Here is a 12867-nt window from a genome sequence, read left to right as displayed (position 1 = left end):
CATGAAGTGGAACGACATTTATTGGATATTTCAAACTTTTTTAACAAATCAAAAACTGAAAAATTGGGCGTGCAAAATTATTCAGCCCCTTTACTTTCAGTGCAGCAAACTCTCTCCAGAAGTTCAGTGAAGATCTCTGAATGATCCAATGTTGACCTAAATGACTAATGATGATAAATACAATCCACTTGCGTGTAATCAAGTCTCCGTATAAATGCATCTGCACTGTGATAGTCTCAGAGGTCCGTTAAAAGCGCAGAGAGCATCATGAAGAACAAGGAACACACCAGGCAGGTCCGAGATACTGTTGTGAAGAAGTTTAAAGCCGGATTTGTATACAAAAAGATTTCCCAAGCTTTAAACATCCCAAGGAGCACTGATAATATTGAAATGGAAGGAGTATCAGACCACTGCAAATCTACCAAGACCTGGCCGTCCCTCTAAACTTTCAGCTCATACAAGGAGAAGACTGATCAGAGACGCAGCCAAGAGGCCCATGATCACTCTGGATGAACTGCAGAGATCTACAGCTGAGGTGGGAGACTCTGTCCATAGGACAACAATCAGTCGTATATTGCTCAAATCTGGCCTTTATGGAAGAGTGGCAAGAAGAAAGCCATTTCTTAAAGATATCCATAAAAAGTGTTGTTTAAAGTTTGCCACAAGCCACCTGGGAGACACACCAAACATGTGGAAGAAGGTGCTCTGGTCAGATGAAACCAAAATTGAACTTTTTGGCAACAATGCAAAACGTTATGTTTGGCGTAAAAGCAACACAGCTGAACACACCATCCCCACTGTCAAACATGGTGGTGGCAGCATCATGGTTTGGGCCTGCTTTTCTTCAGCAGGGACAGGGAAGATGGTTAAAATTGATGGGAAGATGGATGGAACCAAATACAGGACCATTCTGTAAGAAAACCTGATGGAGTCTGCAAAAGACCTGAGACTGGGACGGAGATTTGTCTTCCAACAAGACAATGATCCAAAACATAAAGCAAAATCTACAATGGAATGGTTCAAAAATAAACATATCCAGGTGTTAGAATGGCCAAGTCAAAGTCCAGACCTGAATCCAATCGAGAATCTGTGGAAAGAACTGAAAACTGCTGTTCACAAATGCTCTCCATCCAACCTCACTGAGCTCGAGCTGTTTTGCAAGGAGGAATGGGAAAAAATGTCAGTCTCTCGATGTGCAAAACTGATAGAGACATACCCCAAGCGACTTACAGCTGTAATCGCAGCAAAAGGTGGCGCTACAAAGTATTAACTTAAGGGGGCTGAATAATTTTGCACGCCCAATTTTTCAGTTTTTGATTTGTTAAAAAAGTTTGAAATATCCAATAAATGTCGTTCCACTTCATGATTGTGTCCCACTTGTTGTTGATTCTTCACAAAAAAATACAGTTTTATATCTTTATGTTTGAAGCCTGAAATGTGGCAAAAGGTCGCAAAGTTCAAGGGGGCCGAATACTTTCGCAAGGCACTGTATGTGTATATATATATATTCATACGCATACACATATATATACATACAGTTGAAGTCTGATGTTTGCATACACTTAGGTTGGAGTCATTAAAATAGTTTTTCAACCACTTCACAAATTTCTTGTTAACAAACTATAGTTTTGGCAAGTCGGTTGTGCATGACACAAGTCATTTTTCCAACAATTGTTTACAGACAGATTACTTCTCTTATAATTCACTTTATCACAATTCCAGTAGGTCAGAAGTTTACATACACTAAGTTGACTGTGCCTTTAAACAGCTTGGAAAATTCCAGAAAATTATGTCATGGCTATAGAAGCTTCTGATAGGCTAATTGACATCCTTCAAGTCAACTGGAAGTGTACCTGTGGATGTATTTCAAGGCCTACCTTCAAACTCAGTGCCTCTTTGCTTTGACATCATGGGAAAATCAAAAGAAATCAGCCAAGACCTCAGAAAAAAAAAATGTAAGTTCCAAATGCCTGAAGGTACCACGGTCATCTGTACAAACAATAGTATGCAAGTATAAACACCATGGGACCACGCAGCCGTCATACCGCTCAGGGAGGAGACGCATTCTGTCTCCTAGAGATGAACGTGCTTTGGTGCGAAAAGTGCAAATCAATCCCAGAACAACATCAAAGGACCTTGTGAAGATGCTGGAGGAAACATGTTTAAAACTATCTATATCAGTAATATGAGTCCTATATCAACATAACCTGAAAGGCCACTCATCAAGGAAGAAGCCACAGCTCCAAAACCGCCATAAAAAAGCCAGACTGCGGTTTGCAACTGCACATGGGGACAAAAATCATACTTTTTGTAGAAATGTCCTCTGGTCTGATGAAACAATAATAGAACTGTTGGCCATAATGACCATCGTTATGTTTGGAGGAAAAAGGGGGAGGCTTGCAATCCGAAGAACACCCTTCCCAACCGTGAAGCATGGGGTTGGCAGCATCATGTTGTGGGGGTGCTTTTGCTGCAAGAGGGACTGGTGCACTTCACAAAATAGATGGCATCATAAGGTAGGAAAATTATGTGGATATATTGAAGCAACATCTCAAACATCAGTTAAAGCTTGGTCTCAAATGAGTCACACAAAATGTGTGGGCAGAACTGAAAAAGCGTGTGCGAGCAAGGAGGCCTACAAACCTGACTCAGCTACACCAGCTCTGTCAGGAGGAATGGGCCAAAATTCACCCAACTTTTTGTGGAAAGCTTGTGGAAGGCTACCCAAAATGTTTGACCCAAGTTTTAAACAATTTAAAGGCAATGCTACCAAATACTAATTGAGTGGATGTAAACTTCTGACCCACTGGGAATGTGATGAAAGAAATAAAAGCTGAAAGAAATTATTCTCTCTGCTATTATTCTGACATTTCACATTCTTCAAATAAAGTGGTGATCCTAACTGACCTAAGACAGGGAATATTTACTCGGATTAAATTGTGAAAAACTGAGTTTAAATGTATTTGGCTATGGTGTAAGTAAACTTCGGACTTCAACTGTACATTCACATACATAAACATATACATATAGATCTTCATTATAAAAGTTTAAACACTGTTTCCCATGCTTGTTCAATGACCCATAAACAATTAATGAACATGCACCTGTGGAACGGTCGTTAAGCTTACAGACGGTAGGCAATTAAGGTCACAGTTATGAAAACTTAGGACACTTAAAAGGCCTTTCTTTCTCTGAAAAACACCAAAAGAAAGATGCCGATGGTCCCTGCTGATCTGCATGAACGTGCCTTAGGCATGCTGCAAGGGGACATGAGGATTGCAGATGTGGCCAGGGCAATAAATTGCAATGTCCGTACTGTGAGATACCTAAGACAGCACTACAGGGAGACAGGACGGACAGCTGATCGTCCTCGCAGTGGCAGACCACGTGTAACAACACCTGCACAGGATCGGTACATCTGAAGATCACACCTGCGTGACAGGTACAGGATGGCAACATCAACTGCCCGAGTTACACCAGGAACGCACTATCCCTCCATCAGCGCTCAGACTGTCCGTAATAGGCTGAGAGAGGCTGGACTGAGGGCTAGTATGCCTGTTGTAAGGCAGGTTCTCACCAGACATCACCGGCAACAACGTCACCTATGGGCACAAACCCACCGTCCCTGGACCAGACAGGACTGGAAAAAAGTGCTCTTCACTTACGAGTCGCGGTTTTGTCTCACCAGGGGTGATGGTCGGATTCGCGTTTATCGTCGAAGGAACGAGGGCTACACCGAGGCCTGTACTCTGGAGCGGGATCGATTTGGAGGTGGAGGGTCCGTCAAGGTCTGGGGCGTTGTGTCACAGCATCATCGGACTGAGCTTGTTGTCATTGCAGACTATCTCAACGCTGTGCTTTACAGGGAAGACATCCTCCTCCTCACCCTTTCAGCAGGCTCATCCTGACATGACCCTCCAGCATGACAATGCCACCAGCCATACTGCTTGTTCTGTGCATGATTTCCTGCAAGACAGCAATGTCAGTGTTCTGCCATGGACAGCGAAGAGCCCGGATCTCAATCCCATTGAGCACGTCTGGGACCTGTTGAATCGGAGGAACATCCCCCAGGAATGTTCGGGAACTTGCAGGTGCCTTGGTGGAAGAGTGGAGTAACATCTCACAACAAGAACTGGCAAATCTGGTGCTGTCCATGAGGAGGAGATGCACTGCAGTACTTAATGCAGCTGGTGGCCACATCAGATACTGACTGTTGCTTTTGATTTTGATCCCCCCTTTGTTCAGGGACACATTGTTCCATTTCTGTTAGTCACATGTCTGTGGAACTTGTTCAGTGTATGTCTCAGTTGTTGAATCTTGTTATGTTCGTACAAATATCTGCACATGTTAAGTTTGCTGAAAATAAACACAGTTGACAGTGAGAGGGCGTTTCTTATTTTGCTGAGTTTATATAAATAATATAATATATAAATAATATTGTTAGTGTTACACCCGAAAACATTACAAAAGTAAACAGCCAAAGGGAATCAGGAGTCACATTTACTGATTCCCGTCACTTTTTTCACACGGACATGAAGAAACCAAAGTAGCTGAATTCCAAAGTAACCCACCTCATGACTTTACTACTATAGAGGAAGAGAAAAATACATTTGAAATCCTTGTCTTTGCAAAAATCCTGTGCGTGTGTTCTCACGTGTGCAGATGGGTTGGGGGTGGCATGTGTACCGGTATGCGTCTTGAAATCAATAAGGCATTATTTTCCCTCCGCTACATCTCCAAACCCTATTTCCCTGAGATGTTTCCCATTGGTTTAGGGACCGCCGGTTGGTCCAAGCCCATGATGGGAGCAGTCAAGCTATATAAATCATTCTTTCATCCTTTCATGTTGTGATTATGAGGGTAGTGTGTCTTGAGCAGCTTCCATCAGACATACCAGCATATCCAGCCCTGTCAAAGACATGTCATCATTAATCTTTATGTCCCTGTATGACTTTTAAAGCTGTAAAAGGTGTGACGATGGATGAGCGGTCACAGTGGAGCGACACAGTTATAGAGATTAGTAGAAGTACTGTATCACATAGTGAGCCGACCTTGTTTATAGTGCATCATGGGATACACTGATAGCAGGCTTGGGGTAAATTCCAATAAATTATATCTCTCTCATTCATTCTCTGATCTCTCTCTCTCTCTCTCTGATCTTTCTCTCTCTCTACATCTCTCTCCCTTTCTGATCTCTCCCTCTCAACTTCTCTCTCTAACCATGTCTGGTGTATATTAGTAGGTAACATGTTAGAATAGGGGGTAAACAGTGTCTTGTAAAAGTATTCATCCCCTTGGAGTTTTTCCTATTTTGTTGCATTACAACCTGAGTTGAAATTGATCTTATTTGGATTTCATGTAATTGACATACACAAAATAGTCAAAACTGGTGAAATGAAATTTACTAAATAAAAAACGGAAAAGTGGTGCGTGCATATGTATTCACCCCCTTTGATATGAAGCCCCTAAATAAGATCTGGTGCAGCCAACTACCTTCAGAAGTCACATAATTAGTTAAATAAAGTCAACCTGTGTGTAATCTAAGGGCACCACCAAGCAAGCGGCACCATGAAGACCAAGGAGCTCTCCAAACAGGTCAGGGACAAAGTTGTGGAGAAGTAAAGATCAGGGTTGAGTTATCAAAAAATATCCAAAACTTTGAACATCCCACAGAGCACCATTAAAACCATTATTAAAAAATGGAAAGAATATGGCACCACAACAAACCTGCCAAGAGAGGGCTGCCCACCAAAACTCACAGACCAGGCAAGGAGGGCACTAATCAGAGAGGTAAAAAAAGAGATCAAAGATAACCCTGAAGGAGCCGCAAAGCTCCACAGTGTTACGCCCTGACCTTAGAGAGACATTTTATTTCTCTATTTAGTTAGGTCAGGGTGTGATGTGGGGTGGGCATTCTATGTTCTATTTTCTATGTTTTGTATTTCTTTGTTTTGGCCAGGTATGGTTCTCAATCAGGGGCAGCTGTCTATCGTTCTCTCTGATTGGGAACCATACGTAGGCAGCCCTTTTTCCCACCTGTCTTTGTAGGTAGTAAACTTTGTTTGTGGCACATAGCCCTTAAGCTTCACGGTTGTGTTTGTATTGTTTTTTGTTTTTGTCGGCGTCATCCTAATAAAAAGGAATATGCACGCTTACCACGCTGCGCTTTGGTCTACTTCATTCGACGGCCGTGACACACAGCGGAGATTGGAGTATCTGTCAATAGGACCACTTTAAGCCGTACACTCCACAGAGCTGGGCTTTACAGAAGAGTGGCCAGAAAAAGGCACTTGCTTAAAGAAAAAAATATGGGAGACTCCCCTAATATATGGAAGAAGATACTCTGGTCAGATGAGACAAAAATGCAGCTTTTTGGCCATCAAGGAAAACCCTATGTCTGGCGCAAACCCAACACCTCCCATCACCCCGAGAACCTCATCCCCACAGTGAAGTCTCATGCTGTGGGGATGTTTTTCATTGGCAGGGACTGGGAAACTGGTCAGAATTGAAGGAATGATGGATGGTGCTAAATACAGGGAAATTCGTGAGTGAAACCTGTTCCAGTCTTCTAGAGATTTGAGACTGGGACGGAGGTTCACCTTCCAGCAGGACAATGACCCTAAGCATACTGCTAAAGCAACACTTGAGTGGTTTAAGGGGAAACATTTAAATGTCTTGGAATGGCCTAGGCTAAGCCCAGACCTCAATCTAATTGAGAATCTGTGGTATGACTTAAAGATTTCTGTACACCAGCGGAACCCATCCAACTTGAAGGAGCTGGAGCAGTTTGGCCTTGAAGAATGGGCAAAAATCCTAGTGGCTAGATGTGCCAAGCTTATAGAGACATATCCCAAGAGACTTGCAGCTGTAATTGCTGCAAAAGGTGGCTCTACAAAGTAAAGTATTGACTTTGGGGGGCTGGGGGTGAATAGTTAATCACGCTCAAGTTTTCATTTTTTTTGTCTTATTTCTTGTTTGTTTCACAATATAAAATATTTTGCATCTTCAAAGTGGTAGGCATGTTATGTATATCAAATGATAAACCCCCCCCAAAAAAATCATTTTTAATTCCAGTTTGTAAGGCAACAAAATAGGAAAAATGCCAAGGGGGTGAATACTTCCGCAGAAGTAATTGAAAGTACCCCTTTTTTCAATAATTTAATTGGAATTTCTGTTTGACCCCAACACTGACTTATTGCGCCTCGGATCACCCAATATAGTGAAACGGCATTAGGATAAGCTTTTTACCACAGATATGAAAATTCCCTGTACCTACATGATGTATGGTCAACAAAATGTCAAGAGTGGCTACATCTTTTATCTGTTTTTTTAATTCTGTACAGTTAATTCTGAACTTTTCTTGTACATCTGATGGCGTTAGCTACTGCTCATCGCTGATGCTAATATCTCCATCTTTCTCTCTTTTTCACCCTCCCCCCCATAGTTGAGGTGGACCCCGATCTGGACAAAGAGTCCCAGGAGTACCTGGAGGCTTTGGAGCAGGCCACGGGCGAACTGGAGTACTGTGTCAACCTATGCAAGTCGCATGTCATGATGGAGACCTGCTTCGACATCGTGGTGTCAGCGACCGCTGTCACGCAAGGGGGGCAACAGAAAGGAGGTGTGGAGGTGTGAGAAAGCTAGAGCAAGTGAGAGAAAGTCGACGTGAAAGGGCAACGGAGCAAAACAAGCGCTTCAGAGCCTGAGAGACTGATGATAGAGCCAAAGGAGGAGAAAAGGCGGATGGGAAAGAGGACTAACGTGAAAGTCAACCGGTGTAGGTTACAGAGGTTATTATATGAATGGATAAAGGAACAGAGGTGCAGGTGTGCTTACTTGTACAGTAGAAAAAGCCTGGCTTCGATCAGAGTACAATTAAATGGAACTTTGGACAAACATTCTACGTTTCCTGGGGAGGAAGGAAAGATCTAACCGAGGACGACCGAACACCTTTGTCACCGTCACCAGAATGTGCCTTGATCAGACTGATTCCAAGGGAATATCATTTTTTTCTGACCAGTGTTAGTCTTAAAAACCAGCTTACCCGAGCAAACTCTAAATGTATTCCTTATGAGAAAAATTGTATTTTGTATTGTATTGTTGTATAGTGTATTTATATGATTACAAAGTATGTAAAAAAAATAATATCTTTTTGGGTATGATGAAAAAACAAACCATGAATAAAATGAGAGAAAAGCAATAAGTTGATCATTATTGCATACCCGAACCTTTGCCTTTCTTTGTGTTAAAAAATGTTTTACAGCCTTCTCCGCCAGTAGTGAGAAGTTCTGTTGGCCAATGAGTTTCCTTTGAGTAAGGACAAATGTTCCGAATGTCTGCGCTAGTAGAAGGCTGTCAGGATTGATTTGAGCTCAAAACTGACTTGCGGTTGTTTATAAGCTCAGTTTGCAGTCAGTTGTGCAGAAAAATGTACAGTCCATACGGAATGGCATTGTCTCTTATAGTTACCGTCATCTTGCGAGATTCTGATCTGCAGAGAGAGAGAGAGAGAGAAATTGAGAGAGAGAGAGAAACATTCCCAAAGGTCTTTGCAGAAGTCTTTGACCTTGTGGCGTTTAACTAATGTGACCGGTGGCAGCTCGTAAATCAGCCAGTTGCCATTTAAGTGCCCAAGACTTGATTCAATGCCCAGTTCTGCAGTGTGTTAAAGAGAACAATGTTGGAAATCTGTGCCAGATTCTGGACACAATTTCACTCATTTCTACCTGCTTGCAGTGTAGGGGTATAAACATATTGTATTTGTTTTGAAAGCTACCCTTTTCATAAAATATATACATTTATCAAACATTTCACTTGATAACAAGTCAATTTCGGGGCTGGATTGGTGATGGAATTGACCCAACTCTAGCTGAGGCATGTCCCATGGATATCCTTGTGAATGAACTCACAAAATATGAAAGAGGTTTGAAATGTATGCCTAAACTTGTTTCAATCAAGTGGCTATGTGAAGGAAGCACAATGTGATGTCTGCCTCCGTAAGGGTTAGAGGTGAGAAGCCAAAAGGATGACCTGCCAACAGCCAATGATATGAGGAAACTAGTTCTGACTATGCATTCCAACCCCTTTTCACCCACCAATGTGCAGTGAGTCTAATACCACAAATACCACAGTGCTGGGTTATTCACTATATATATGTTGCACTGTTGCTTTTTGTCCTAAATGCTGAATGTTTGTTTATCTCAAATGGTTATTTGGTCCTCCTGCAAGCCCTATGTTAGTACGTCATCTCTGAGAACTTCGTATCAATGGGCTCAATGGGCCAGATAGGGCATAGATGCATTTCCCTCTGGACTGTCAAGAAGTCAAACAGTTACCTCTTGCTGTTTCAAGTGTTTTCCTTCCCTTGAAAACATATACTGTACGTCCGTGTTAGATTACCTCGGTTAAGAGGTGGAAACCATCTAATGAAAATATACTCTTCTTTTGTCCTACCATGGAGGAAATCTCAGGCCCTTTTTAGAAGTTGCTGCATGAGATCAATCTTATAATTTTCGTAACAAACCTTGGTATTCAGTTTGAAAAAAAGTTTTGCCAAACAAACACATTTCTGAGATGTGTTGACCAGGTAATATAAGATCTTTAATATATAAACCCTTTTTCCTATTGTCTTTGGTTTTATACTGTACAGTTTTCTAATAATTTGTAAAAAAGTAAAAAGAAAGGAAATGTATAGTATTACAGTTTGCATTGATTCATACGTGTCAATAAAGGATCTTAATCCTCTTGTTTCTAGTAGACTGTGGGAATCAAAGTTATTTACTTATTGTTCACTTCTGATACAGAAGAAATATTCTGAGCGAACCATCAGTGTGATTTCCTTTATTTGCAATTGATTACATTTTGGCCTAAGAGTACAATTTATACTTTGTGTCACGTCCATATCATGGACAAGCATCCTATCTACATCAAACAACATTATCTCTCTATGCTAGCATTTCAGACATTTTAAATTATCTCGCTGATCAATTTGCCCAAGCACCTGGAAGCATTTGCATATGGGACCAGAGAAGAGAACGCACATGCTGCATACACGAAGTCCTGCTGTTTTTATAATTAGTCAGACAGGATCCAGCCACAGTTTGTCTGCTAATTGCTCAAATGTACACTCTACTGTATGATATCGTCTGAATACACTAGCTTCTAGGGCCCTGTTCGATTACTGTAAAATGCACCCTTCCTTCCATGATTCCTCGAGGTAAGAACAGATCTATAAGCGATTGGATATGTGTAAGAAAGGTTACCACCCAATTACTTTCACCAATCCAACAAATTCAGATCTCTGATTACTTCAAGGAAGGTAGGAAGGAAGTATGCATTTCTAAAGTTTTCCAAAAAAGGCCCGTGATACCCATGGTATCAAACCGCTAATGCTACAAATTGCTTTTCTTATCTCAGAGAGATTGAATTGCCATTCATCACATCCAAAAACACTCTTGACTGATTTTCACTTGCTAGGTACATCCGAAAAGTTAGAGGATTCACTACAGTTAAGTTTTAAGATACACATTCTTGAAAATGGACTGGCCAAAGAAATAACACATTTTTTGTGTATTAATGTTGCTGTTTACTTTTCCTTGCAGGGGGTTGGAATGGAGTACATCTCTGCCACAGTGGTCGTTGGAGCAGTAAGATGTGCATATGGAAGTTAACGTGGGTTGCTTTCAAGGCAAAAAGACAGCAGCCTTTTCTCTAAATGCAGAGTTTTTGATTTCCAAAAGCAGCAGGGAAATGTTGGCTGACACATACTGCCCTCTCTTTCCCTTCTATATAGGAGTGTACATGAGACGTTCATTTAATGGTCCACACCTCTGGCAAAATAAATGTTGAGTTTTCTTTTCTTTTATGGGTGTCCAGTGAGCAAGGCTGCTCCAATACGAAGTCAAGCATACTGTATCCTCTGAATATAAACCAATGTTTTATCAAGGTGACAGATAGTATGCTTGTCTCGATACAGCTCATAAACAAAATGTACAGCATTTAAAGGGTGACTGCACTTCCTGATTTGACCTCATTTTAGATTTGGTTCATTAAGAAATGCTAATGGCCATGACTGAATTCGAAGATTAGTTTGTTTTGGGGACGTGGTTTGATGTGGGTGTCTCGTGTGTGTGTGTGTGTGTGTGTGTGTGTGTGTGTGTGTGTGTGTGTGTGTGTGTGTGTGTGTGTGTGTATGCGTGTGTGTGTGTGTGTGTTCGCAGGTGGGATGAGTTAGCCCAATTAGCCTATCTCCTGGGCTAGTTAGGGACCATCAAAAATTGTACAATGTAAATAAGACAATATTTTCATGTTGCACTTCTTTTCGTTTTCTCAAATGCTTTCAATTGTTTTGTTTGTCACATTTGATCCACCATAGAAACAAAATAGCTAGAAACACTTCCTCAAAATAGTCAGAATAAAAACAGTCAAGATAAATCAAGAAATCTGTCATTTATTTTGACGTTTCTGCTGAGGAGGTCTTAGTCGCGCAATTTTACATCTAGCTAAGATATTTGGTGCAGTATTTCTCAAGTGAAAAAATGTGAAAACTAGTACTCTCTTGTAGAATGACAGCAAACAATTAATGTTCCCACTCCTACTAGGTGTATTACTGTCACAGACGAATGGGTGTAGACTTTGGCTACTGAACTTGTTGTGAGCAAGATCAGCCGAAGGCCAAACCGAACAAAAACATACAAAGCTTTACTGTGTCTCCAAGTGGCCACACACCTCTCCAAAGTGTGCACAGTTCTATTTCACCTTTATTTAACCAGGTAGGCTAATTGAGAACAAGTTTTAATTTACAACTGCGACCTGGCCAAGCTAAAGCAAAGCAGTGTGACACAAACAGCAACACAGAATTACACATGGAATAAACAAACATACAGTCAATAATACAATAGATACAGTATATATACAGTGTGTGCAAATGAGTTAAGATATCCGGGGTAAGGCAATAAATAGGCCACATTGGAGAAATAATTACAAATTAGAAATTAAACACTGGAGTGATAGATGTGCAGAAGATGAATGTGCAAGTAAAGATACTGGGGTGCAAAGGAGCAAGATAAATAAATACAGTCTGGGGATGACATAGATGGGCTATTTACAGATTGGCTATGTATAGGTGCAGTGATATGTGAGCTGCTATGACAGCTGGTGCTTGAAGTTAGTGAAGTAGATATGAGTCTCCAGCTTCAGAGATTTTTGCAGTTCGTTCCAGTCATTGGCAGCAGAGAACTGTAAGGAAAGGCGGCCAAAGGAGGATTTGGCTTTGGGGGTGATCAGTGAAATATACCTGCTGGAGCGTGTGCTACGGGTGGGTGCTGCTATGGTGACCAGTGAGCTGAGATAAGGCGGGGCTTTACCTAGTAAAGACTTATAGAAGACCTGGTGCCAGTGGGTTTGGCGTTGAATATGAATTGAGGGCCAGCCAACGAGAGCATACAGGTCGCAGTGGTGGGTAGTATATGGGGCTTTGGTGACAAAATGGATGGCGCTGTGATAGACTGCATCCAATTAGCTGAGTAGAGTGTTGGAGACTATTTTGTAAATGACATCTCCGAAGTCAAGGATCGGTAGGATAGTCAGTTTTACGAGGGTATGTTTGGCAGCATGAGTGAAGGAGGCTTTGTTGCGAAATAGGAAGCCGATTCTAGATTTAATTTCTGGATTGGAGATGCTTAATGTGAGTCTGGAAAGAGAGTTTACAGTCTAACCAGACACCTAGGTATTTGTAGTTGTCCACATATTATAAGTCAGAACTGTCCAGAGTAGTGATGCTGAACGGGAAGCAATCAGTTGAAGAGCAAGCACTTAGTTTTACTTGAATTTAAGAGCAGTTGGAGGCCACGGAAGGAGTGTTGTATG

The 12867-nt window shown here is 41.5% G+C and overlaps 1 protein-coding gene across 2 annotated transcripts in view; it reads left to right on the top strand.

Moving 5' to 3' along the window:
• LOC139414938 (kinesin family member 26Aa) overlaps positions 1-9753 on the top strand; it is a 186266-nt gene extending 176513 nt beyond the window's left edge. The window contains exon 14 of one of the 2 annotated variants that reach the window (XM_071162585.1): positions 7445-9753. In XM_071162585.1, the coding sequence (XP_071018686.1) occupies positions 7445-7635 (191 nt within the window). In that variant the 3' untranslated portion in view covers positions 7636-9753. The remainder of the gene's footprint in view (positions 1-7444) is intronic. The other variant, XM_071162584.1, reaches the window with a different exon arrangement.
• The last annotated feature ends 3114 nt before the right edge of the window (positions 9754-12867 follow it).

Source organism: Oncorhynchus clarkii, chromosome 8, assembly GCF_045791955.1.
Source record: "Oncorhynchus clarkii lewisi isolate Uvic-CL-2024 chromosome 8, UVic_Ocla_1.0, whole genome shotgun sequence".
In the NCBI taxonomy this organism is placed as follows: domain Eukaryota; kingdom Metazoa; phylum Chordata; class Actinopteri; order Salmoniformes; family Salmonidae; genus Oncorhynchus; species Oncorhynchus clarkii.
The sequence above is the reverse complement of the archived record's forward strand: the minus strand, read 5'-3'. Positions and strand labels throughout refer to the sequence as shown.